This window comes from Phyllostomus discolor, chromosome 10, assembly GCF_004126475.2.
Source record: "Phyllostomus discolor isolate MPI-MPIP mPhyDis1 chromosome 10, mPhyDis1.pri.v3, whole genome shotgun sequence".
Taxonomy (NCBI): Eukaryota; Metazoa; Chordata; class Mammalia; order Chiroptera; family Phyllostomidae; genus Phyllostomus; species Phyllostomus discolor.
The window spans coordinates 91,141,194-91,168,138 of NC_040912.2; the positions used below are offsets into that span (position 1 = coordinate 91,141,194).

Here is a 26,945-nt window from a genome sequence, read left to right on the forward strand (position 1 = left end):
CGATCCGAGAGTTTCCCTCCTCTTCAAGGAAGCCCAGAACAACGCTGCCTAGAGTAAAGCCGCCACTCGGGTTTTATTTCTCTGTAAGCACTTGGGCATGCCTGATACAAGGAAGAGAAATTGAACCTGACACTAAGTAAAAAGCAAATCAAGTATCTTACAAACATAGAGATGGCGAGTCTGGAAACAAAAAGCCAATCGTAGGAGTCAGTGGAAATGTTTAGTGCGAACAACTAATACCCCAGCTAATCAAAACAGCAAGAAAAATCAAAATGCATATCACAATAAATGCAGATAACCCAATGTGAGACCAGACCCACTTTTTCACCCTGCGGAGTGCCTTGGACAGCCCGTGACTCTCCACCTCCTTCAGCTCTCGCTTTTGCTTTTCAACCTGCTCTTCTACCTGGACCAGGTAGTGCCTGTACTCCTTTCCAGAGGTGCTGCCCCTGTTTCTCTTGTGCTCCTGTGTGTGGAAGAAGAGGCCGTTGCTGTAGGAGGCACCCTCAAGCTCCTCCTCCAGCCTCTCCACCACAGCCATCAGCTCCACCAGCTGCTCCCTCTGCTCCTCCCCAGTGTTCCGGTTGTTGAAGCCACAGTACCTGCCCCCACAGTCATGGACTAGGGTCTTCAGGCTGAGGTTGTCTGTGTTGGCTACATACTCATGCAAGGACTCGTCCCCTAGGTCCTCCTTGTGGGTGAAGAGGACCACCACGTGTCACATGGCGCCTGCCCCGAAGACCTCCTTCACCCTCCTCACTGTCACCATGTCCTGGGCAGTGAAGCGGCCCAGCTGCGTCACCAGCAGCAGCACGTGGGGCCCTGGGGCCAAGAGCAGGTAGCAGTCCCCAATGTCCTTGTACATCTCTTGGTTCTGAGCCTTTGCCTCAAAGATGGAGGGTGTGTCAACCACCAGGATGTTCCTCCTGTTCCATGTGACCGTGCCCTCCTGGCACGTCCTGGTCACTGCCCGGGCCGACATCCTGGACTCAAACTTGGGCTGGCACAGGATGCTGTTCCCAGTGGAACTTTTTCCGCAGCCGGATCTGCCCACCAGGATGAGCCTCAGTGAGGAGGATAATTCTGACTGCTTATCTTTAACTCTGCCTGGAAAAAAAAAATGTGTCTTGCTAAGCTAGTGATGCTTAAGATGTTTTTTTCATGGACCCTCATGGTATCTCATAAAAAACACAGAACTTTGTTCCAGGAAAACCGTCCTGTCTAAATACACACAAAGGTATGTCGATGACTTTAGGAGGTGCTTGGTCATAGGAAAGCCACCTAGGAAGGCATATAGTGTGGCAGCCACATCCAAAAGTAAGAACGGCTACACTGAGCAGGGTGCTCCAAGCCATCATCAAGACCAAGGAAAAGAGTTTTTCTGAAAGACAAGGGGTCCCTGTGTTTTTTCAGGATGGTACCCATGCCAGTTTCATGGTAAATACATGTGAGATTAGAGGGAGGCAGAGGACAAGTCACAAAGAGGAAAATATTACCACCTGTGTTCCACCCACAAACTCCCAGTCATATCCGTGTAGTGTGCTCAACACCTTCACCTACACCTTGGGAGGAACGGAAGTGTCAGATGTGACCTCCCACCAAGGACCAGCTGAGGCTCCCAGGTCTCTGCTCTTTGGGTGGGGGGGTTGGATGCTTGAAATTGAGACAACAGAAAGGTCAAGGGCAATGTCTGGGAGAGGAACCGGGATGGGTGGCTGAAGAGGAGTGGAATATAAGACCACTAGAAGTACATGGTTTGGAGAAATCACCTACTCGGCTGAGTGAACTACAGGAAGGTGACAAAAGTGGTGTTGGGGAGGGAACTCAGAGCCAGGAGCTAAAACCTTCAAGGGACCAAGGAGAGCAAGAACACAAGGAGTTCTCCAGTTCTCGTGAGCCCAAATGAATTCCAAGTTCATTGTAGACTCCTAGAATCTATTCTTTGTCTTCTGCTCTGGGCTGATTCTTCCTTTCCAAAGTGTTCTGGGATGTTTGGTAGCAAACACCATGACTAAGTCTGGGGAACTTTTCCATTTTTCAGCTGAGGGTGGACAAGGAAAGAGAAATTTTATTCACAGTGCAGTTCAAAACTCTTCCAACCTCTGACCTGGAGTTTCATTTCCACATTTCCCATGCAGCACAACATCGTACTGTGGGGGTCGGTGGGGGGGTGTGGTGATGGGGGAGGTAAAGAACAAATGAGCTCTGTCTTTTTCTTCTGCAGTTTAACATACAGGGCTTCTGTCACTGTGTCTGAGGTGAGGGACCAGAACCTCTTGAGAACTCGGAGGCTACCTTGCCTTCAGCCTAGTTCCGTATCTGCTCTTCGGCTGTCCTTCCATTCTCTTCTGGAATAAAATCAGAAAAAGAATGAAAAGCAAGTGTCCACATAGGGGTTGGTCAGGCCTGAGGACACCTCCAGTTGGGACTCCTAAAACTAACTCTGCATGGAGGGGCCATTTCCATGGCTAATTTCCTAACTCATGTTGTATTTGAAAACGTCTATAAATAACTTCCAGCAAACCAGGAGCTGCAACACCACACATGGTTGCTCTGTTTTCTCAGCTTACAGGAAAGCACGAAAGGTGTTAAAACATCATTTACTTATTATGCCCTCTAACTGGAAAAGGATGTCATCCAATGACACTTGCTATAGCAACTTTGTCATCAGCCCCCTGAGCAGTTAGTGGAGAGAAGGAGGTGTCATGACCAAAGAGAAAGAGTCAACATTCAGGACAAATTCCAGAGAGACTCACCCTGACCCGTGTGGCTCAGTTGGGCAGCATTGTATTACACAGCAGAAGGTCACCAGTTCTATCCCCTGTCAGGGCACATGCTTGGGTTGCAGGTTCAGTGCCTGAGTGTGAGAGGCAATGGGTCAGCACTTCCCTCACACACTGATGTTTCTACCTCCTTCTCCCTCCCTTCCCCTTACTCTGAAAATAAGTAAATAAATAAATAAAGTCTTTATTAATCCTTTTAAATTCAAGAGAGTCTGACTTCTTCCTCAGTGTTTAATCAACGGTTTCTCCTGCCTGGCGCTGAGGCCCATGTCTCCTATTGTCCCTTATTGTTTTGTAATCTAGGGGATGTAAACAGAAATTGGCACAACCATTGGCATCAGTTGGCATAAATGTTTCAGTCCAGTGAGGTGTAATATTGTGTTCCTCATCTCGGTGTTAGACAGGCAAGAGTGCAACATCCAGCTCTACCTGAGATGAAACTGCATTTATTTATTGTTCTAATATTATGCAGTTATGAAACACAGTTTTTAAGTGAAGAATCACACCGAGTCATAAAACAAAAGCCTACCATGAAAAATGAACAAATGTAAGTATTTTGGCATTCTTCCTGCAGCTCCTCTGTTTGATGTGAAGTTAAAGCACTACACATGGAGTCCTGTGGCTGGTGTTTGACCCCCAGGCCCTTTCTCCCTCCCTCTTCCCTTCAGATGCAACAGACTGTCTGAGGGTTTGATTTATCCTCCTCAGGTGTGTATATCCGCTTACACTGACACATGCATCTATAGGTAACACCTAGTACTGTTTTTGCATTTGAAACTTTCACATAAACACATGATTTGTGCAACATTTAATCTGGTTATTTATTAACACAGCTTTAAGCTGTTTCCAAATATACGCTTGCTGCAGAAGAATCCCCATATACTGTATGTCTCGGGGCACACATACAGCAGCTTATGCCTGATGGCCAGCTCCCACCTGACTGGATGCTGCTCACGTGACTCCGAGAGTAAGGTGCTAATCCTCACCAATAACGGACACGTGTGAGAATTCCCCAGACCTTCACTTGAACTTGTTGATATTCAACCTGTAATTTTTAAATACTCTAATGAGTATAAATAAGGATGACTTCCACTTGGATTTCACCGATTACCACTGAACTCAAAAATAGTTTTCATAGCTGGTTTGCTATTCAGGTTGCTTCTGTTCTACAGAAGTAACGTTTGCACGTTTTTCCTTTCACTTACTGGGGTTTTGGGCCCCACTTCGGAAAACCATCCTTTTTCACATCATCATAATATACTATGGCAGCTTCCCTCCTTCCTTCTTTTCTTCCTTTCGTTTTTCCTTCCCTCCCCTTCCCACACACCCTCCCTTCCTTTCCCGAAGCCCACCGAAGAGCTCTGCCTCACCCCCTCTCCCTGACACGGTCCTTGTCGCTGGGAAATTATACTCTGTCTCTTGCTAAACCCGCACAAATTCCCTCACTACCTTAGATAACCTTTGGTGAGGTTTGGAAACTTCAGAAAATATGTTGGAATCAATCCAACCATGTTGATGATGACAGTGCTGATGGTGATGATGGTGAATCTCATTGTCATACTAATCTTCAGTGCGTCCATTTATAACTTTCTAAGTTCTCTCATGTACATTATTTTAATGGTTCTCTTGAATTAAGGTAAGTTTTAAAAATTTAATTAAAATGTTAGGAAACTGAGCAACAAGTGGCCAACCCAAGGTCACACAATTGCCAAGGAACTAAGATCAAAAAGCAGCTTCTTTTGCCTGCTTATTCTCCTGGATGCCACAGGAGAAAAAAGATTACTTCAAGTAAGCCCACAGCCTCTTAGAACCCCACATGTGATGTAGCCGTCCACAGTCAGGACCTAAAATGACCCTGACAGGATGGAAGCCTGCCCTGAAACCAACAGACAACTGTATTGAAAACTCTGGAGGGGACATTTTTCTGAGAAAAGACAATTCAAAGAGAAAACTGCAGGGGGCAGGAGTCCCTTTGAGTTGAAGCAGTTCAGTGTAAAACAAACAACCTGGGGTTTTTCTGACTTGATTATGAGTGTGACCCAAGTGGAGCAAGGTGCCTGTCACAAAAGGCCAGTCCAACTCGGGTCACGTTTGCGGAGACGCGGTGTAGTGGTTCTCCCGGGCCACCTTCCGAATGTGCCAGGTGGCAGGGGGAGATGTGGGCCCCACAGAGGAACGGGCTTTCAGGCAGATTTGAACCAATAACCCAGTGTCTGGGAAAAGTCAGAAAGGATATTGATGGAGATGTTAAATGTGTCACAAAATATTAACAGGACTGAATAAAGCCCAGGAGAAGGGACGGGGGACATGTCCACGTTGGGGCAGCCCAAAGCATGAGGACAGAGAGTGGAGGTGGACTCTTTCTCCAAATGGAAAATTCTACTAATTTTTTCCCAGATGGGGCTGTGTGTCTCGGGAGAGCAACAGGCAGCGGCCAGCAGAGAACAAATGGTGTTGGCGGGGACAGTAGGAGGGTCTACTTCAGGCAGGCGGTTGAAGGAAATGAACATCATGTATCTTCCGACTTTGAAATCCCACGAGCCTGACTCTATCCTGATGATACCTTATTCTATCACACAGGGAAAAAGCAGGCTCGTGCTGTTTTAGGGACACCCAGCTGTTTCTTGCCTGCTTTGTTCATTAAGTGTCTCCTCCACTCACTCATCGGCCACAGTCCCCACCGTTTCCTGGTATTCGAGTCCCTTGTCTTGTAGTTCAGTTCTTGTGATTTCTGGGTAGGTCTCTCACAAACGGCTCAGCCGACCAAGGGATTGCTCCCGTGCCTTGAACATAAGTCTGTTTGCCATACAGCTGTGACCTACGTCGTGTGGGAGGGAAGGAGTGGGGTGTTTGGGAAAGAATGCCGTGGGTTCAGAAGGTCAAGGTCATGGACAACCTGTACTCAGGGGTCTCCTGTGAAAAACCTAGCTTGCTGGGGGTGGGGTTAAGAAGTTAAGAGGGTAAACTGAACTAGCCCCCGCATCTGGGGACGTTCAGTTGTCTCATCCATCAAGCAGATTGAGAGTGTTCGTCCAGTTTCAGGAAACCCCACGAGTCCCCATGAAGACCCAGGGGCTAAGGTGTAGACAATTGGGCGGACAGCTGTGGAGTGTGATGGGCTGTGGGCGCCAGGCAAGTGATTCCCACACCTGTTTCCCCCACTGTCAACCCACTGTGGCCCCTAACGCCACTGTCGTCGCTCCCTTTCACCGACGGGTGAGCCCAGAAGTAGGGGAACCTGGGTGAGATCAGGGGCTGTGACTAGGCTGCGGACTCTCAGACCCTCAAGGCGCTGGGACACTTCCCCGCCCCCCATCCCCTTACCTGGAGAGTCGATGCAGGCGCTGTGCTGGGCAGCCCCGGGAATGTGCGTGCGCCGTGGGTGCGCAGGAAGCCGGTGGATGCAATTAAAGAGGAGCTGCCCGGAGGTCAAAAGTTCCAGAGCGAGGCTGCAAGGAACTGAGAAGAAAGGGGAGTTCTGAGCCCGACCCATGTCCCCAGTGACAGGAAAAGGTCCTGGGGAAGGATTAGGGAAGGCAACGAAACTGCTGCAAAGAGGATCCAGAGACCAGAAAGGACACCATGTGCTATTCGTCCTCTTAATGGATACTTCCTGTCACAGCTTTTCGGTTGCCAGGCTCCCTCCCACTTCTTTTTTATAACTTGTCAAGATAGCAGCAGTTGCAGGAAGAGGCTCTGCAGGCGGTGACATGGCCCCTCCCCTTGCCGCCAGGTTCAGAGACAGACCTTGTGACACAGAAAAGCCCTTATGGAGCACCAGCCACTCTCTGCAGGAGCACCTGCCCAGCCCTACACCCCAGGGCCCTTCTCAAGGCTCTGTTTCTGGAATGTTCCCTCTAGCTAGGGACAGAGAGGCACCGCTGGTTTGCAGAGGGCCTGGAAGACCCACTCCAAGGGCATGACTTGGATGGGCTCCCCTTCTCTGGCTGCCCCTTCTGTGCCACCGGACAAACTGGCCCTATGAGACTTCGGGGGACCGGCACGTTCTGTGTGGGTTTATTCTGTGGCAGGTGGAGCAGGGCTGTAGTTTCATTATTTGTCAATTGATCGCACATTTAAGGCTGGAGCAGTGAACATAGGATGGTTATGCTACAGAGCAAGATGGAGCATACAATACAGGATACGGCTCCCTCAGTCTCTCCGTGAATTCTAATAGTTTGCTCTGGTTTATCTGCAGGTCAAGGAAGCTCTACTTATAAGTGGTGGTGCTGTTTTATACTGATTACTAAACAAATTGATTTTTAGCATCCAACCACCCCATTTACATAAACGTGGTTAGTGGGTCTAACCTTGAACCCAGTGGGTAAAAGTCTTTCAAGCCACAGCCTAAAGAACACTTTCCTGGGTGGAAAGGTGGATGGCAGCTGTTTTACAAGAAGAAACTGGTGCTAGAAAATGGGGAGCTAGGAAGCTAGGATAGAGAGAGGGTATGGGAAAGCCAAGGTCACCATGCATTTCCCGAAAGTCTGATGATCCCTGGCATTTCACATGCCAGGCAGTGTTTTGGATCATGGGATCAAAGGTGAAAAGGTCAGAATCAAAGTGTCTGAAAAGGGAAATCACTAAAGAAATGCTGTGGATAACCCTGGACACACAGCAGTGCGGTGATGGCTGCAGGCCAGCCAAGGTGGGGACCGTGGGGACATCTGGAATAGAGAAATGCTATCGACCATGAGGAAAAACTGTTACACCTCTCTAATAATGTGATTAAAATTGTTGATAGCACATTCTGAGAATCAGATTGGGGATGTCATATGACATCCAGTCCCTCTCTTTGTATTTTATACCAACACCTGCCACCATCATTGTAATAATGAGTGACAATAATAATTGTCAGGCACCCAAACTTGAGTCTTCTTCCCAAGCCAACTGACGACCCACTGGGGATTCTGTGCTATTCTTTGTGCAGCTGTAGCCTATTCTGGTGGCTGTCTGGGAAGTCTCACTTGGCAAATGCCTGAACATTGCCAGGAAAGTTGGAACAAGTCAACAATGGAAACAGACAAGTATTGCAGTCACCTTTGCATTATGAAGTCTACTAAACAAAACACACAAACTCTCCAGAGCGAAAGTACTGGTAAACTTAGTCTTGCCACTTTTGACTACTTGTAGTTATTTCAAAATCTTGTTTTGCAAAGATGTTTTTAATAGAACTTGGTCTCCGAGGCCCATAGGTCTTTGCAGACCTGACATAGCACATCAGTCAAAGTGAGGCCCGAGGAGGGCCGTTCAGGAAGGTGCCATTCGGCATGCTCTGGGGTTCAGTTAATTCAGCATGACCGTGTTCGTGGCAGTACACTCTCAGCCACTCCATCAGAAAGTGTCTTAATGTGAAAAGTATAAAATATTTTAAATGATGCCATTTTCTTTTGGAACTGATCAAAGTATATGTTGGCAGAGGGATGTAACCATATTCTCAAAAAATTTAAGTTATGATATTTGAGGTCATACACATACGTAGTACAAGATGGATAAACTGGTGAGTGAAGAAGCAGTTTACATCTGATGGGAAGCTGGGTTTGGTGAACATGCCCAGGGGGCCAGTATGGAAAAAAGATGTTCCAGTTCTGATGTTGTCACCTTGGGTCCTCAGGGAATCACTTAACTCCCAGTAGACTATTTTCCTCTTCAAATCAAAGGAAGTTAATGATAATTCTCCCTTGAATGTCACGAGGTTGTTGTCATCATAAGCTATTAAGAACCATCTGTCTGCCCAATCCCTGCCCTGCCCTGGGACCCTCAATGTGGTCAAAGGAACCGAGCCCCAGCATGGCTGCTGATAAGGAGGCTAAAACCGGGAACTGACCGTGGACATGTTCCCAGGCAAGCCTCACAGAGCCCAACTCTGCAGCAGCCACTGTGGCCCTCAGGACCCCTGCTGCAGCCCACCTAACCCGCCAGCCCACACTAACCTGCCAGCCCACCCAGAGCCTCCTGGAGCCCTTAACACCTGTGCCCTTGAAGAACATGCCCATAATCCCAGCCTCTGTGTGGCTGGTACAAAGACAATGATTTCCTTTAAAAGTATGCTGTCACATTCAGGAATAGGAATAAGAAAATCCTATTTATTTATTTATTTATTTATTTATCTGTGTATTTATTGTTTACACAACTTAAGGATATCATCTGGTTTTCTAGTGTGGCTTTGAACGACTTTGTGGGCTGGCCTGGCCCCCATCACACCCGATAGTGTAGCCACTTGGGCCTCACCTCGGTGCTCTGCAGCTTCTTCCAAAGCACCAGCTGCCCTGTCACTTCCCTGAGAGCAGAGAAGAGAGCTCTCTCTCTCTCTCTCTCTCTCTCTCTCTTTCTAAATATATATATATATATATATATACACATACATACATACATATGAATATATATACATACATATGAATACATTCATATGAATATATATATTCATATAAGAACCCAGATAGAAGACATTGCCTGTGATTTTCCCAAAATCCTATTTAATTTTGGAAAGACATGAACCACAATGCATGCCAGAAAGCTGGAAACTGCTGGACTTTCAATACAGTTTCAGGTAGCCCCAACATCCCTGTCATAGATGGTAATAAAACTCTACAAGGATCACAAAGGGAGACTCCTACCCCTCATGAGAACTAGAAGGTGTTAATGTGGGTCAGCATCTGCTGTGGTCTGACTGTCCAGGAGCCCCCTCCAAAACCCAACGCTGAAAACCTGAAGCCCAAGAGGATGGTGTGAGGAGGTGTGCTATCAGGAGGTCCTTCACGCTGGAGCTCAGTGCCCCTATGAAAGGGCCCCAGGGGCTGGCTCTTCCTTCCACCACTGGGGGCACTGTGGGGAGCTGTCTGTCCACAGCCCTAGGAGAGCCCTCCCCAGAACCTACCACTCTGGGCCTCGTGCTCTGGGACACCACCCACAGGATGTGAAAGACAAATTTCTGTTCTCTGTAAGTTCCTAGTCTGTGGCATTATTTTTAGAAGCCCTAGTCTGTGGCATCTATTTTTAGATGGACTAATGAAGTGTTAAAATTTCCAAAATATTTATTAATTAATTTTAGAGAAAGCTAGAGGGGGGAGAAACATCCATGTGTCGTTCCACTTATTTACACATTCATCAGTTGCTTCTTGCATGTCCCCAACAGGACATCAAATCCACAATCCTGAGTAGTCAGTTGGTTCGAGCATCTTCCTGATTGGAGAATGCCTAAATTTTTAAAGAATGTTAAAAATAAAAATGGTTGTTTTCTCTTTGCCATGAATCCCCTCTCTACTAAAAACTGCCAGCCACTCCACTATTTTTCCAGAGAGGAAAGATGCATGGAGACTAACACATATTCCAGTTAGACAGATTCATTTTAAAACTGTGTGCCCAGAGTCAAAAGGGAGACTTAAAAACTTAACAAGTGAACTTGGGGCCTTTGCACAGTTGGTAGTGTTCACTTCTGTGTGTCCTTAAACTCTGAAGCTGCACGACACCTTTGTGATGAAGTTTCAGTTTCCTCTCAGCTCCATGGTTCCTTTCCTGCCAGGTTACCTGCCTTTTCAGACCTGGGCTGTCAGTCCGGCCTAACCTTGAGACTGGAGAGCAGCAGGCAAAGCAGGACCAGGGCGCCCAGCAGCAAGGCCGCCACCACTCTCCACCAGCAGTGCCCCCCATCCCACGCCAGCCCTGTGCACTTAGCCTGCCAGGTTCTTGACTTCCAAGTGCCATGGCTGGTCCTCAGGACAGAGGAAGCCTCAGACCTCACTGCAGAGCTGACATTTGAAAAGCGGGGAGTAGAGGCAGTGGAGTTTCATAAAGAGACGTTCAACCCTGACAAAGCCGGTGACGACCCAGAGAATTGTGGGGCAAAGGCAGAGTGGTGGCCACGTCCTGTGTCCTGTATCTGGCCAGCACTAGATGCTCTACCAGGGAAGGCCTGGCTCTGCTCAAAAGCTAAGGTGGGTCGTGACAGCATCACAGCTGCAGGCTGTCAGCTCACCGAGCAGAAAGTCACACTTTCTTGTCGTCTTTTGCTTTTCAATGCTGTACATTAGAGTCCTACTGAGACAGAAATGACTGAAAGTGACTCATGGAGAAATAAAGTCTGAATATTCCTGTAAGATGTAAGGAGGTTAAATTAGTAATTAAAAAATTCTACTGAACATTAAAGAAGAACTAACACCAATACTTCACATAGGAGAGAGGAGGAATTCACAGTTCATTCTATGAGGTGGGTATCATTCAAGGGTGTTACGGAAAAGAAAACTACAGACCGATATCCTTTATGAATGTAGACATGAAAATCCTCAACAAAGTAGTAGCAAATTGAACATGACACCTGATAAATAGAAGTGCATATCGTGAGAAGGATGCACCACATATAAGTACAGATATCTGGGATTTGTATATAATGTTTATTAAATTATAGTCCAATATCCAACGTGTCCCAGGCCCTCAATTTGAAATCCATCCGTCACCTGTCAGCTGAGTGTCTCCTTCTCCCTGATGACCTGGTGACGTTGGGTCCAAACCGAGGTCACGCAGAGGGGAAGAGGCCGGGGCGCTCCCTCTGCTTCTAGGAGCTCCCTGTCCTCTGGCCTCAGCCTTTCCCGTCCCCTCCTTCCTGGGAAATCGGGCACATTTCTGTCTCAGCCTGGGGCTCTGCAGCCCAACATGCAGCGTTGTTACTGGGCTTTTAAGCTGGTACTTATGCCCAATGATTCATATTCGGTGTTTTCTTTTAGTTTTAGAAATTTCACTGGAGATGCTGCACGTTATGAGGATCAGCACACAGACGTCCTCCCTCCTTTCCATCACTCTCTTCTCTCAGCTCTTCCCTTTTGTTTCTCTTGATTTTAAGTCACTTTTGTTTGTGTGCATGACATCCTGTCCCTTAGTGGATCAAAATGACATTTCTCTTTTAGACCGTCCAGCTTTGGTTAAAAAAACAAAAACACCTTAACCTCCCTCTCCCCCATGTAATATTGATAGGCAGGAAAAGTCCATTTTACACACTTTAAACATTTCCCATACATTCAGAATATTGGGTAAATTAGAGACAAACATTAAGTGTGCACCGAAGGACATTCAGGGCGCTCCACTGGGTTTAATGAGAAGACATATTTGTGCTTATTTCTAGTGTCCAACTCGTTTCCAATCACTATTTAAAAGCCTCAATCCAAAATCTTCCGGCAGCAGGAAGAAAGCTGCCTCTTTGTGAATTTGCTCCCACTGGCTTTTCCAGCTGCTCACTGGTTGGGCTCATTGTTCCAGTGGCTTCTTTGCTTTCGTTTCTTTCGTGGGCTCTTCATTTGTTTCTCTCTCACAGTCTGTAATGTTGGCCGAGAAGAGGTGTTTGTGGGGCGCTTCCTGTCTTGCAGCTTTCGTCTAGCCTCCTTCTCCCCTCGTTTTCCAGGAGCCATGCCATTTGAAATGGGCGTACGACCTTGCCCCTGTGGTCCTGTGTTCTGGGCGGCTACTCCTGGTGCTTGAGGTGGGTGACTCGCTTGTTGCTTGGAGCTGGAGTCCCAGAGGTCACTCTGGTAGGGGTTCCTCCCTGGGTCCTCCCCATACAACTGTCTGGTCAGTGACCACTCTCCCTGGACACAATGTGTCTGATAGTTTCTGTGGGAAAGAGCAAGCCCAAAGCAGAACCGAGTGCCCGGGATGACACGTAGCCTGGCAGCGCCTGCAGCAGTGACCTTGAGCCCTGCCTCTTCTGGGCGCCAAGCACAGCAGGTAAACTTAGAGGCCCCTGTTTTGCAAATAAATTTGTTTTTTGACACTTCACACCCTCCTTTGTCTCAAATTTAGGGTCACATAGCAAGGAGCAACAAGCAAACTGTGGCCTTGACAAGAGTCTGGCTGCAAGGCCAGGCTCATCGTAAACAGGGCCATTTTGGGTAATTGCACTATAGTGTTTCCTTCCTTTGCTGCAAGTACAAGAAAGCTTGCGGTCTGCAGCAGGAAACTGTGGCTTTGTGACTCCTGTCTTAGCCTATTATGAACTCACCAGTAACAACTCTTACATCCCGTATTTGCGTGTCTCTTAGCCTTGACACTTTTGTGGCTGAATTTTCATGATGTTCCTGAACTCAAGGGGTTCGCCACTTGGGGTGTTCTATTCAGGGACCAGGCCTGGTTGTCACAAGGTCGTTTTATTTACTTGCAGCAACTAAAGGAGATGGGGATTCACATCCAAACTCTGTCTCCCCACAGGGAGGCTGAAAGCATCAATTTTAAACCCACTATTTGGTCAATGACACATTGGTTTCTGCTTTGCAGTTGGCTGCACTCATTGGGTTGGGTTGGGTTGGGTTGGGTTGGGTTCCTGACAAGGCCATGCTGCTTACAGTGGTGCATGCAAAATACTGTGTTACAGTTTACCATTTAGAAGAATGCATTTTGCCCTGGCCGGGCAGCTCAGTTGGTTAGAGCATCTTCCTGATGTGCCAAGGATGTGGGTTTGATCCCTGGTAAGGGCACATCTAATGTTCAACCAATGAATGTGCATTTTTGGAAGGAGAGTGGCACAACTCTCCTTCCAAAAATTGGTTTAAAAAACCCTGTATTTATTAACAGCCTTCCAGACCTCGAGACTGTGGTCCTGTCTAGCAAGGACAGCCACCACAGGAAGGTCCACATTTACACCTATAAAAAGAGGCACAACTAACTTACATCCACTTACCTGTGGCGTATGATCCTTTAAATGGCTGTAGAGTTCAGTTTGCTGGTATTTTGTTCAGTAATTTTGCATTGATATTCATCAGGGAGATTAGCCTGTAGTTTTCTCCTCGTGTAGCACCCTTGTCTTGTTTTGATATCAGGGTTAGTCTGGCCTCACAAAATGAGTTTGCAAGTGTTCCTTCCTCTTCAATGTTTAGACTAGTTTGAGAAGGATTCAAACTGTCCTTTTAATTGTTCTTCAAATGTTTGGTAGAATTCATTTGTAGAACCATGTGGTATGAGTTTTGCTTTGTTGGGAGATTTTTGATTCCCGCTTCAATCTCCTTCCTCATTATCGGTCTGCTCAGATTTTTTTATTTATGATTCAGTCTTGGTAGGTTGCATGTTTCTAGGAATTTTATTCATTTCTTCCATTTTATCTACTCAGTTGCCCATAGTTGTTCATAGTAGCCTCTTCGATCCTCTGTATTTTTCTGGTATCAGTTGTAACATCTCCTCTTTCATTTATGATTTTATTTATTTGAGTCTTCTACTTTTTAAATTGGTTGAGCTAAAGTTTCATACATTTTGTTTATCTTTTCACACAAAGAGATCTTAATTTTGTTCATCTTTTCTATTGTCTTTCTGATTTCTATTTCCTTCCTCTGCTAATTTTGGGCTTAGCGTATTTTTTTTCTTGGTTCTTTGATGTAAAGTTAAGTTGTTTATTTGAGATATTTCTTCTTTCTTAGTGTAGGCCTTTATCGTTATAACCTTCCATCTTAGAATGGCTTCTGCTGCAGGTTGTATGTTGTTACCATTTTTGTTTCAATTTAAAAAAAAATTCCCCTGATTGTTCAGGAGTGTGTGGTTTTATTTCCATGTTTTTGTGAATTACTCAGTTTTTCTCTTGTTAGTGATTTCAGTTTCATACTATTGTGACCAGAAAAGATATTTGGTGTTTTTTCAATGTTTTTAAGTTTCCTAAGACTTCTTTTATAAACACACCATTTCCAGACATTGAACAAAGGCTGCTCAGGGCTGACCCAGAGGACGGGTCAGGGGTGCAGAAAGTGAAAACGGAGACAACTGGCACCTCTGTAAAGGGCTGAGACCAAAAACAGCGAGTTGGTGGGTACGCAGAAAAGATTCTTTTTATCACTGAAAAATTTCTGCAAAAGGCAAGTGACTCTTAAAAGCAAAAGGAAAACAATATATAATGGAGATTATATTTTATGCAACTGTAAAAGGTATGACAACAACAGTGCATAAATGGGGAGGGAGGAAGCAATGGTAGAATGTTGCAGAGATCTCACAGGACTTGTGCTGTGATGGACTGTTCACCGGAGGTAGAATGTAGGTTAAAGGTGTGTACTGTCAATCACGGAGCAACCACTGGGAAAATGACATGAGGTGCAGCTAATAAAGCTGTAGATGAACTAAAGTGAAATTTACAATTCACCCAAAAAAGGCAGAAAAAAAACCCAGATGAGACAGAGACAAGTAGCAAGACAGTGAATTTAAACACAACCATATCAATAATATTAGGTGTAAGTTATCTAAATGCCCCAATTATAAGGCAGTCAGGTTGCATTTGAAAAGCAGGGCCCACCTGTGTGCTGTGTGAAGGAAATCCCACTTTACATGCAGAGATGCAGACAGGTCACAGGGCAAGAATCCAAAAAGACACACCGTCACAAAGAGAAACCAGGCACAGGCTCAGCATTTGACACCTACAGTGGCTGTATTCAAGTCAACCAAAGTAGGAGCCAAACGATACCATCTTTGCACCCGGGATAGAGAAGGACCTTTCATAATGACAAACAGGTTAGTGCATCCACAAGACAATATGATTGAATGTACCTCCTAGGTAACAGAGCTTCAGGAAACAACAGAACTTCCAAATCCAGGAGGGAAACACTGACTCAAACAAATGGGGAAAGAGACCACTCCACACTTACAGTTGGAGATTTCAACACTCCTTTCCCAGTACTGGGTATTTCCTTGTTTTCCGGAACTGAGCACAGACAAGGAAGAGCTATGGGGTTTCCTAAGTTCCTAAGTTTCTCCCCAGACATCTCTAACTTCTGGTTTCACTTCCACATGTCCCACTCTCTTATGTCAAGAGGTTCCTGGAGGGGCAGAGGGAGCTGAAGACTTAGGGTTTGGTCGGGACCCTGGGCCGTGGGCAGCTGGGTGTGCACCATCTACACTTCCTTGGCCCCTGGGGCTCCCCTGTCGGAGAGAGAGAGCAGTCTCTGTGCTGTTGAAGAGAAAGCTGGACTCCCTGCCATCTCTGTGAGTGGGGAGTGACCGGAGGAGGAGGCTGTCTGAGGCATTGCAGGGACTCAACCAGGCGGGTTGGGGGGCTGGCCAGTGTTCAGTGAGGCTGACTCCCAGCACGGATACCTGGTAGGTGTCTGTCCCTGACAGGATGCGGCTCTCTGGATTCTCACGAAGAGGCTAAATTGCACCAGGGGTAACTGATCACACGCCCAGGGTTAGTGCGCCCACATGGTGGGTGGGGCTGGCCAAGGGTGAGCAGAGACTGAAGCTGTCCCTACTTGAGCAAGGGCATCTGTCCTCTAAGTGGAAAACGAGTGAGGGGTTGTTGGAGCCAGGGGACCCATGTGGGGTGGAGGACATTGTCACCTCTTTTCCTCAACAGGGAGGCTGGTCTCACTGATGAGTAGAAGGAAAAGGAGAATGTCCCTAACCCGCACTGTCAACCTGCTGACAGCTGACAGCCGGTGAAGGAGCGGCTCCTGAGTCCTCCTGGATGCGGCTGTGGTCCCAGGACACGTCCCACTGCATTTCAGTTCTTCTAAATGTGGCGAGGTTTGTGTTGAGACCCAGGACAGGGCGTACCCTGGCACATGTTCCTTGTGCACCTGAAAAAAATGTGTCTTCTGTAAATTCCAGCTTCCACAAACACCAGTTAGCCCCGTTGAGTGATGGTGTGGGGGACCCTTCTAGATCCCGGCTCGTTTTCCAGGCGGCTGTTCCGTCGATTGTGCGGGGAGACCGGTCTCTAACCATGGTCGTGGGTTTGTCTGGTTTCCTTTTGGTTTCAGTTTCTGCGCACACATTGTGCTTCTCTGGTTTTGGAGGAAACACTGAGGATTGCTTTGTCTTCTGGGTGGAGGGGCCTTTCTACCATCCTACAATGTTCAACTTTCTGCATCTGGTAATTTCCTTTGTTTTGAAGTCTAATTCATTTGCTACCAATACAGCTGTTTCTTCTTCCTTTTGCCTGACTAATATTTGCACCATTTACTTTTTCCATCCTTTGATGTTCAGCCTGTTTCTACCATACTATTTCAAAGGCTTTTTCTGAAAGCAGCCTATGTTTGGGACACAAGTTTCAACCTACTCCGCTAATCTGTGTCCTTTTATCAGCAAACACTCTCTTCCCTGTCCTGCCTGGGTTGCAGCTGTAGTGGGGTGTGTCCGCTCCCTGGAACCCCTGGGGGTTCCTCCCTACATCCCCGCTGCTCCATCGCTGTCCCTTGGGGACCTGTGGGCTCATCCCTCCCCCACCAAAGGGTGAGAATCATGTGTTTCATTGCTCCCACTGGACACTTTGCTTTTCTTTCTGATTCGTTTACCCCTGACCATCTCCCACCTCAGCAAAGGGACAACGGTAGCCTTTTCTTGTTTGTTCCTTTGAAAGGATAGTTATTGGAAAGTGGACAAGACCAAATCCAGATTCCCCATCAGTGACCTGCTGGGATCTGTCCATGACCCTGGAAGCAGTGACAGTGATGCAGAGGAAGTGCCGAGTCTCGGCCTTGGCGTTTTCACTGGTTCCAGGTGGGGCATGTGGGCCTCTGGCTCCACTGCGTGCTCAGCTGTTGCCGGTTATTGGCCCTTTGACGTGTCCCTTCAGTGACGTGAGGGCATCAGTGACCTGGGACTCCCTGTCTGTGAAGCACCGGGCAGAGGACACCGTAGGGACCCAGCGGGATCTGGGGTGAGCTTGAGTTTGTGTGTGAGAGTGGAGACCCCGGGACAGAGCAAGCGTGGGTGCAGAGATGAGCTGCCTAACCTGGCTCATTTCACCTGGGCCTGGAGCTGACCCTCCCTGATCTGCATGGCACAGTGTGGTAGACACTTTGCCCACCATGGTGTCACCAGTGCTTAGCCCACCTAGGGTGTCTGCCCTTTATTAGGAGATTGAAATAAAAATCTCCAACCCTCTTAATTCTTTCAGCTTCACCCCGGAGTGGAAAAGCACACCCCCACCCTATGAGTGTGCCAGGCAGTGAGGACAGTCCTCTGGGGAAGCAGGCTCTCCTCAGGGTCTCTGTGGCTCCCAGGGACTCCAGTCTGTAGATCAAGTTTCCTTTGGCTTCAGCAGCCACTGCATTCAGGCTGCTAAGGGGTCTGATAGTGACACAGACTCCCCCCGGGAGATGTCCCCTGCAGTGACAGAGGGGCAGTTCTTCAGGGTCTCTCTTCCTGTGGGCACACACCCTAGTGGGTGGGTGTGTCTTTCTGCACTTGGGTGTGGGTGTGGTTTTGCAGGTGGGGGCGGGGACGACAGAGCAGTGCCTTTGTTCAGTGTGAGTGTCAGGCAAATGAACTGACACCTACAAATACTGATGTCGGACAATATGTTGTGAACATATACTGTATTTATTCATTCAATTGATGGTCAACTGAAACAAATGGGAATGGACTGTTGCTTTGTGTGGGTTCCCGACCCGGGTCCCCTGGGGTGATGTGGGCCTATTCATTAACAAAGGACAGCAGCTGTGGTCAATGGAAACCAGGAAAGGCAACGACAGTTACTTGGCTGAAGTAGGAAAGGAGCCCAGAGAGGCCAGGTCACAGGGGCAGTGTTTGCGGGGAGGTGGGCAATGGGCTGTGGTAGGAATTTGTCGTTGGTAGGTTACTGCCAGGTGAGGGACACGGGCAAAGCCTGCAGACCCTGGAGGCATGGACACCAGAGGTGAGTGTAGTGGTCAGCTGGTGGGACAATGTTCTGTGTATAGTCTGTCACTTAGTGTTGACTTGGGGCTCAGGCCCTACTCTGGGGAGCAGCCTGCAGAACAGGAGAAACACCGTCCGCAGCACCGGGGCCGCGCAAACCTTCCAGGGGTGCATCCAAGCCCACAGCCAGACCAGCAGCTTGCGCCCCAGCCATCCCTGAGTGTGGCCAGCCAGTTTCTGCACCACCCTGCGCCTCCGCTCCTCCGGGTCCGTGCCGACCAGCGCCTGCGCCAGGTGGTACACATCGTTGGTGAAGGGGACACTGGGGTGGTTCCCCACCAGGCGCTCCACTAGCCCCAGCAGCTCCTGCACCTGGGCTTCCTGCTCCGCGCCCACCGCCCGGTTGTTGAAGGCGCACACGCGGCCCCCGCACTCGGCCACCAGCCTCCGCAGTGAGCGGTTGTCCGTGTCACGCACGAACTCCTGCACCGAGCCCCCGGCCAGGTCCTCCTTGTGGGTGAACAGCACGATGGTGCGGGTTGTCACGCGGTCCCCAAACAGGTCCTTGAGCGCGCTCAGGGACTCCTGGTCCTGCTCTGTGAAGCGGCCCAGCTGAGTCACCAGGATCACTGCGTGGGGCCCTGGTGCCGACAGCAGGTAGCAGCGTGCCCGCTCCTGGAATCCCGGATCTGTCCTGGAGACTTGGGAGCTGAAAAGGTCCGGGGTGTCCATGACTTCCACCTGCCACTGACGCCACCTGCAGCTCCCCACCTCGCAGGTTCTGGTCACCGAGGTGGCTCCCAGCCTGGAGAAGAAGCACCTCTGGCCCAGGATGCTGTTCCCAGTGGCACTCTTCCCTGCCCCTGTCCTCCCTGCCAGGATGAGCCTCAGCTTGCACTCCTGCAGGCCCTGCATGCTGTCTTCAGAACCTGGAGGACAGGTGGTCTGTGAGCTTCCGGACCCTAAAGCAACTAGGTATCCTGGTTACCTGGCCCCCCACCCCAAACCCCCAGAGCCCCTGTAACAAAGGAGAACAACAGTGTTTCAACTCTGCTGTCCAAGCAAACCCATACTGCGGTCATTGGTCAGAGCTGTCCCTGCCCCAGGGGACCTTCACCATCCACCCCTGTCCTCTCAGCTTTACCACCAGCACCTGTAGATGCTCACCACCTGTGGGCATTCCTCTAGGGGACACGCCTTTATACTCAACAGGCATGGTCTTCCTTGCATTACCCCTGATTGTCCCCATGGTGCAGAGCTGACCCTGCTGGGCAGCATCGGTGGCCTCTGCCACAGTCCCCCAGGGTACAGCCCAGGGAAGAGGGCAGCAGCGGGCAGTGGGCCTGGGCGTGAAGGGCTGTGTGGAGTCCCTGACACCTGGGGGTTGACTCACAGCCCCGCCATGGGTGGGCCGTGCCACCTTGGAAGTTGCTTCCTCTAAGTGTTAAACCTTTGTGCAAAATTGGGAATAATAGTGTGGTGTTGTTTCCTCCTGGGGGTGTTGGGGGTTAGTGACATCACTTCTTTCCTTTGTCCTCCTCTCCCTCTCTCCCTCCTCTCCCCTCTCCCCATCCCTCTCTCTTAACCCTGCTGCCTACTAATAAGACACCTGTCTGCCCCTCCACCCTGGGTCTCTAACCCTCTGCCTGGTGCGTGACCCCCTCCAGTTCAGGAGCTGATGCCCTCTCCACCCTCCTCTGTGGGGTCAGGTGGGGTTAGTGTCTGCATTTTACACTTTGGCACTGGTGTGGGGGGGTGCAGGCCATGAAAGAAGTTAGTGCCTCCCAGCTGGGCAGTGGCAGGGGCAGGGACGTAGCTACGATAAATGTCTCAGGACTCTTGCTGTGTCGCCCCTGACACCTCAGGGTGCCCTTAGGGCCTGTCTGTTCAGTCCTGAGGTTTCCCATTTCCATCATCACCCAGAGCTCACACCTGGGGGCAAGTTCCCAGTGGGAGATGTGCTCTCTTACCCCAGGAGATTTCCTCATCTCTTGCCATCCTCCATCCTCCCATGCTTAGCTGGAAGAGTCCCAAACACAATTGGTTCACTAAAGTGGTACAACTACCTCCGAGAGCTGCTGACAGCACAGTGACACAGTCATGGTCCCTGCCCCCCTGAACATGGGACCTGAGGGAGCAACACTGGAAGGGCCGGGCAGGGGGGCTGACGCTGGGAGAGGTTTGCTGAGCTCGGTCCGTCTGTTCAGAGCCGACAAGGGCGAAAGGCCGAGGGGAGGTTGTGACAGTGACTCAGGTCAGTGACCAGGCTTCAAATGCTAATTTCTCCCAGGTAGCTCTGTGTTGGGGACCAAAGCTGTAGATGCTACATTTCCCCAGGAGTCTTTGGGAAACTGGGAGACCAGACGAGAGGCTCAGTGACTGTGGGAACCACTTAGCAGGGTTGGCTGGGAGACACACAGGATGGGAGTTGGGGTTTTGGAAACTGGAAAACAAATGTACGTGTCAGGTGACCACAAGAGCCTGTGACTCTGCTCTTGGGAAGCCACATCCTTGTCCTGCCTTTGTGTGTCTGATGGGATCGGTGTCCCTTGGAGCCTGGGCCACTACCCTCCGACTCCTGACATCCTGCCCCCAAAGCTGAGGCTGCTCCAAGTCAGCTGGTTCCACCACTCAGGCATCAGTAACTCGATGGAACCTTCTGTGATCACCAAGTCCCTGAGCTCAGCACCCCCTGTGTCCTCAGTCACCTGTCCAGCCTCAGGATGGTGACCCCCTCACTGGGCTGCCCCCCAAGAGAGCAGATGTCAGGCCTTTCCCAGTTGACTTTCAGCCTCCCCCACACCCTGTCTGAGCCCTGTCCTCACTGCACTGTCCATGTCTAATTCCACCTGGTGACCACAAGTGACTCCATTCACTCCTGGTGGCACCACATCAGGAAAAGCCAAGAGTAGGAGGTCTTGTCTCTGGGGAAAGGACTTTGATGACCAATAGCCTGGCCCTCAGTCCAAAGGCGCTGGCATTTCTGCCGGTACACAGCTCCCCTCCCCCTCCAAGCCGACACTACTGTTCACACCCCCCACCCCTGGCCCCACCTTATGAATCAACACACTCCCATGGATGGCAGCAGACCAGAACTGGAGAAAGAGCCACAGATTCAGAGCAAAGACCAGGAATTTAGTGAAAGCAAAGGGTCCTGGTCCAAGAAGGAGAAGAGAAGGTACAGGGACCACCCAGGACCCGAGGGTGGGCCCTTCAGAACTTCCCAGAGTCTGGGGTGGGATTTGGAAAGTTCTCTGCAGTTCCAGACACCCGGCCTCTGGGCTGCAGGACACACGGGGTCCCTGGAGAACGGAAAGCACGCAGGGCCCTGTGTGTCAGACCTCCTCGGGGCAGGTGTGCTCGCCTCGTCCAGGGCTTCTGACCCACCGTGTTTGGGCGTTATCCAGGGGACTCTGGGAAAGGTGCATTTCTCAGCGGGTTTGGTTGACGTGTCTGTACTGTCAGAACATAAGCAGCCCCGCGCCCCCACCTGCCGGTGATTCCGAGGCGCTCAGTCTGGACCTGGGTCTCTGGGTCGGTCTTCCCAGTCCAGCCCCTTGTCCTGCTGGGAGTGGGGGGAGCTCAGGGGCTCAGCTGCCCACACACCCTGGCAGCTTAGGTTGGGAGCAGTGTCTAGGGGCAGAGTTAGGGCAAGGGTGTGAAGACCAGGTTCACGTCCTTGGCTGCCTCGTCCAGCAAGACCCTGTGTGGACAACTGGGAGCAGAGTGCAGTGTTTTGGGCGGTTCAGCCCGGGGCCCAGACCACTGTCCCTTCGTCTCCTGTTCTCAGGGCAGACCTGCAGCCCTGTCCTCAGAAATCTCTTGCCTGTGCGAATACGCACGTGAGGAAGGCTTGCTGTCATCTAAACCGAGTTTTGGTCCCTGCAGGAGAGCAAGCCGACCCCCTCCCTCCTTGGGAGGGGAGCCCTTGGGATAGGGTTGGTCCTGTGGGCATCAGGGCTGGGGGAGCTGTGGCCACAACCTGCTCTGTGTGGGACTCAGGGCATCCTGAATGTCTCCTTCTAGGTCCCGAGCCCCTTCCCACTGCCCTCTGGCCCAGAGCCACTCACTCAGGGAGCCTCCTGCCCACACTGCATTCCTCCCCATGCTCACAGCCCTCCTCCCCTGGGGGCTCACCTTTCCTGCAGGAGGCAACAGTCCAAGAAGCCCCTGGCCAACTGCTGTCCTCTGGTTTGAGTGCAGCAGGCTGTTCCTCCTGGTACCAGGGGAAGTGTCCTGCCTCTCAGATCTCAGAGAGCAGGAAGCCCAGGGGTGGGGTGGGGGTGGGTCCTGGGGTGACAACTTAAAGAGACAGGAACACTCCTAACTGAGGAAGTGGGGAGGCTGAGTTCCCACTGGGAAATTACGCTGTGGTCCATGGTGGTGTTCTCTGAAGGTCCCTGTGACACCAACAGCTTGTCCCCCAGGGGCAGTAACCTCAGGGGACAAGAGCATGTAAGGTTCTGAGACCTGTATTCACTTCTAGCCTTGACCACGAGTCTTAACTGCTTTTGCTCGCTAGGCATTTTCCTATAAAATGCCCTGTGCAGAGCCTCCTTCCTTGGGCCAGTGCCACAAAGGCGACCCTGTCTGCCAGGAGTGCCCTGGGCAGGGTCTCTGGATTCTCCACAGAAAGGAAGGCTTTTCCGAATGTCCAGCACAGGGCCGCAGGGAGGGGAGGAGCACTCTCACCCAGAGCCGCCCCAGCCCCTCTGCAGGTGTCTGCTGCCAGGGGGCCAGGAGACCTGAGGAAGGTGAGGAAGCCGACAGGTTTGGTGTAGAGGGAGGAGGCTGCCCCAGGGTTATGGGGGTGCGGGGCCTGGGCCTGGGCAGGTCAGGGACAACACGTGACAGGGCCTGACTCACTGAGACTCCCTGGAGGTGACATTGCCCATAGATGGTGAGGGCTTTAACTTCATCTGAAGCTCATGGGCCGGAGTCTGATTTTGGCCCATTTTTGCCAGGTCATTGTTTATAATGTAGAACCCAACACCCACTGAACCCCACCTACTGTCCTCCCCACTCCCCCAAGCTCTACTGAGATGTGATTGACATGCAACGTTGTGGAAGTTTAAAATACAGAGTGTGCTGGTTTGAGCATTTACCTGTCGGCAAAGACGATCACCACCGTAGTGATCACTGGGGTGCTACCACCTGCACCACGTCCCATGACTCCTGTGTCTGTTCTGTGGCGACAACACTGAAGATCTGCTCTCTTAGCAACTTCCAGGGACAGAACGCAGTGTCATTAACTCCAGCCACCGTGCGGTGCATTTCATCCCCAGAACTAACTCATCGCTAAGTGTCCGTTGTGCAGTGTGACCACCGTCCCCTCATTCCCCACCGCCTGCCCCTGCTAGCAGCCAGACTGCTCTCCTCTCTGAGAATTTGGGTTTTTAAAAGCCCAGATTGAAAGTGATGTCAAACAGTGTTTATTACCGTGTCTGAGTAACTTCACTTAGCAAATGCCCTCCAGGTCCATCTGCAAGTGGAAAGATGTCCTTCCGATTCTCATGGCTGAACACCCATGCATACACGGGTGGGCAAAAGTAGGTTTACTTTTTTGTGAGTATACAAAATAGAGGGTGATCCTGTATCATTATTCATTAAATACTGTTTTTGTGTTCATCACCCTAAACCCACTTCTGCCCCCTCCTGCACACTCTGTCCCTCATACCTCTCACGTGACCTTTGTCCATGGGTCCCTACACAGGACCTTAGGTAGCTCCCACACCCGGCTGCTGTGAGTAGCGCTGCAGTGAGCAGGGAGGTGCCGAGGCCTCTGTGGGGTCCTGTGCTCGTTCCCTGTGGATGGCGTCCATGTGGACCAGGTGGTGGTGCTGTTCTCAGTTGTTTGGTGACTCTCCGTGCTGTTTTCTGGAGTGGCCGCCCCACTTTCCATTCCCATGGACAGTGCACAAGGGTTCCCTTATCCCCACGTCCTCACCAACACTTGTTATTTCTTGTGTTTTTGACAGTAGGCGTTCTAACAGGAGTGAGGTGCTATCTCATTGTGGTCTTGATTCGCATTTGCCTGATAATCAGTGATGTCGGGCACCATGTTCTGTTGGCCATTTACATGTCTTTTCTGAAAAGATGTCTATTCAGTCAGTCTGCCCATTTTTAAAAAAGGGATTGTTTGGTTTCTGCTACTGAGGTATAGGGGTTCCCCATATATTTTGCATGTTAATCCTGGATCAGATACATGACTGGCAAATGTTTTCTGCCGTTCTGTAGATTGCCTTTTCATTGTGTGGGTGGCTTCCTTTGCTCTCCAGAAGCTTATTAATTTGATGTTGTCCCACTTACTTATTTTTGCTTCTGTTTCCTTGCTTTTGGGGTCAGATCCGAACAATGATGACCAAGACTGATGTCAAGGAGCTTACACCCTTTATTTCCTTTTAGGAGGCTTATAGTTTTAGGTCATGTGTTCAGATCTTCGTCCCTTGGAGGTGATTTTTGTGTATGGTGTCAGACTGGAGTCCAGCTTCTTTCTTTTTCATGTGGTTGTCCCGTTTCACAGCACCGTTCATTGAAGAGACTCTCCTTTTCCCATTGTATGTTCTTGACTCATTGGTTGTGAATTAATTGACCATTGACTTCTGGGTCTCTGTTTTTCCCCTGTTGTTGTATGTGTCTGTTTTTGTGACAGTACCTTGCTGTTTTTATTAGTATAGCTCTGTAATATAGTTTGAAACCAGGGTATGTGATACCTCCAGCTTTGTTATTGTGTCTTAAGAGTGCTTTGGCAGCCCTGGCTGGCATAGCTCAGCGGATTGAGCGTGGGCTGCAAACCAAAGTGTTGCAGGTTCAATTCCCAGCCAGGGAACATGCCTGGGTTGCAGGCCACGGCCCCCAGCAACCGCACATTGATGTTTCTCTCTTTCTCTTTCTTCCTCCCTTCCCTCTCTAAAAATAAATAAATAAAATCTTTTTAAAAAAGACTGCTTTGGCTCTTCAGCATCTTTTGAGTTTCTATAAAAATTTTAGGATTTTTTTCTATTTCTGTGGAAAATGCCATTGGAATTTTGACAGGAATTTTGTTGAATCTGTAGATTGTTTTGTGTCATGTGGACATTTGAAAAATATTATTTCTCCCAATTCATAAGCACAAAATAGTCTTCCATTTATTGTGTCTTCTTCAGTTTCTTTTAGCAATATCTATAGTTTTCAATATACAGATCTTTCAGCTCCTCTTTCAACTTAAATTTACTCCTTGGTATTTTATTCTGGATGATGTTATTGTACGTGAGATTATTTTCTTAATTTCTCTTTCTGATAAAGAGAAATTTGTTTTGGTGGATTCATTAGGATTTTCTCTATATAACACTATATCATTTGCAAATAGAGACCATTTTACTTTTCCTCTTTGCTTTGGGTGCCTTTTATTTTCCTCATGCCTAATTGCTCTGACCAGGACTTCCAGTAGAATATCAAATAAAAGTGGTGAGAGTGGTCATCCTTGTACTGGATGACCAATAACAAGTTCATCCTGAACTTGGAGGAAAAGCTTTCAGCTTTTTACTTTTGAGTATGATCTTAGCTGTGGGCTTGTCACATATGGACTTTGTTATGTGGAGGTACATTTCCTTTGTGCCCAGCATGTTAAGAGCTTTCATTATGAAAGACTGTTAGATTTTGTGCAATGCTTTTTCTTTATTTATTGAGATGATGAAATAACTTTTATCTTTCACACTGTGAATGTGATGCATCCCGTGGACTGACTGAGGGATGCCGACCCCTTCTCGTCCGGAACAGTGTCTTTTCTGCCTGATGGCCCTGGTCAGACCCTCCTGTGCAGAGTGGGAATGATCCAAATGATCCCACTTACTTATTTTTGCTTCTGTTTCCTTGCTTTTGGGGTCAGATCCAAACAACGATGACCAAGACTGATGTCAAGGATCTTACACCCTTTGTTTTCTCTTAGGAGGTTTATAGTTTCAGGTTGCATGTTGAGATCTTAATCCATTGAAGTTGATTTTTGTGCATTGTGTTGCAGAATCAGGCCTCTGTCTTGTTCCTGATCTTCCGGGAGAGCTTTCAGTCCGTCATCGCTGAGTAGGTACCAGCTGTGGGATCTTTATAGATGCCTTTTAGTGGATTGTGGAAGTTTCTCTCTCTTCCTAGATAGTTCAGTGTTTTTATTTTGAAAGGGTGTTCAGTTTTGTCAGTGATTTTTCTAAATCTAGTGAAATTATCATGCATTTTTCTTCTCCATTCTGTTGGAATGGTTTATTACACTGATTGATTTCTGGATGTGAACCCGGTTTTGCATTCTTGGGATAAATTTTACTTAGCCACGGTGTATATGTTTTTTTACATATTGCTGGATTCTTTTTGGTATTTTGTGATAGATTTTTCTATCCAGAATCATAGGAGATATATTATCTGTAGTTATATATCATTAGGGAAGCCATCTGGGCCTGGGTTTTTCTTGGTAGGTAATATTTTTTATTAGTAATTTAATCTTTTTATGTATTACAGGTCTATTTAGTTGTTCTATTTTTTCCTTGAGTCAATTTTGGTAGATTATGAATTTTTCCATCTGTGCTATCTAATTTGAGGGACATAAAATTGTTTATGATA

At 48.9% G+C, this 26,945-nt stretch overlaps 4 protein-coding genes and 2 pseudogenes across 4 annotated transcripts in view; 3 read left to right on the forward strand and 3 right to left on the reverse strand.

Moving 5' to 3' along the window:
- The window catches only part of LOC114507421 (GTPase IMAP family member 8), a 772,814-nt gene that overhangs the window by 483,281 nt on the left and 262,588 nt on the right, over nucleotides 1–26,945 (forward strand).
- LOC114507465 (GTPase IMAP family member 4-like) overlaps nucleotides 1–26,945 on the forward strand; it is a 658,105-nt gene that overhangs the window by 306,275 nt on the left and 324,885 nt on the right. The gene's annotated exons all lie outside the window — the stretch shown is intronic.
- LOC114507429 overlaps nucleotides 1–26,945 on the reverse strand; it is a 359,625-nt pseudogene that overhangs the window by 283,987 nt on the left and 48,693 nt on the right.
- The window catches only part of LOC114508181 (GTPase IMAP family member 7-like), a 251,484-nt gene that overhangs the window by 105,241 nt on the left and 119,298 nt on the right, over nucleotides 1–26,945 (forward strand). The gene's annotated exons all lie outside the window — the stretch shown is intronic.
- LOC114507444 overlaps nucleotides 1–26,945 on the reverse strand; it is a 113,430-nt pseudogene that overhangs the window by 30,174 nt on the left and 56,311 nt on the right.
- LOC114507446 lies at nucleotides 69–20,461 on the reverse strand. The gene is given in 4 exon segments (XM_036010397.1): nucleotides 69–1,135; nucleotides 15,834–15,887; nucleotides 18,459–19,288; nucleotides 20,330–20,461. Coding segments are annotated over 4 exon segments (1,842 nt in total). The 5' UTR covers nucleotides 20,373–20,461; the 3' UTR covers nucleotides 69–220.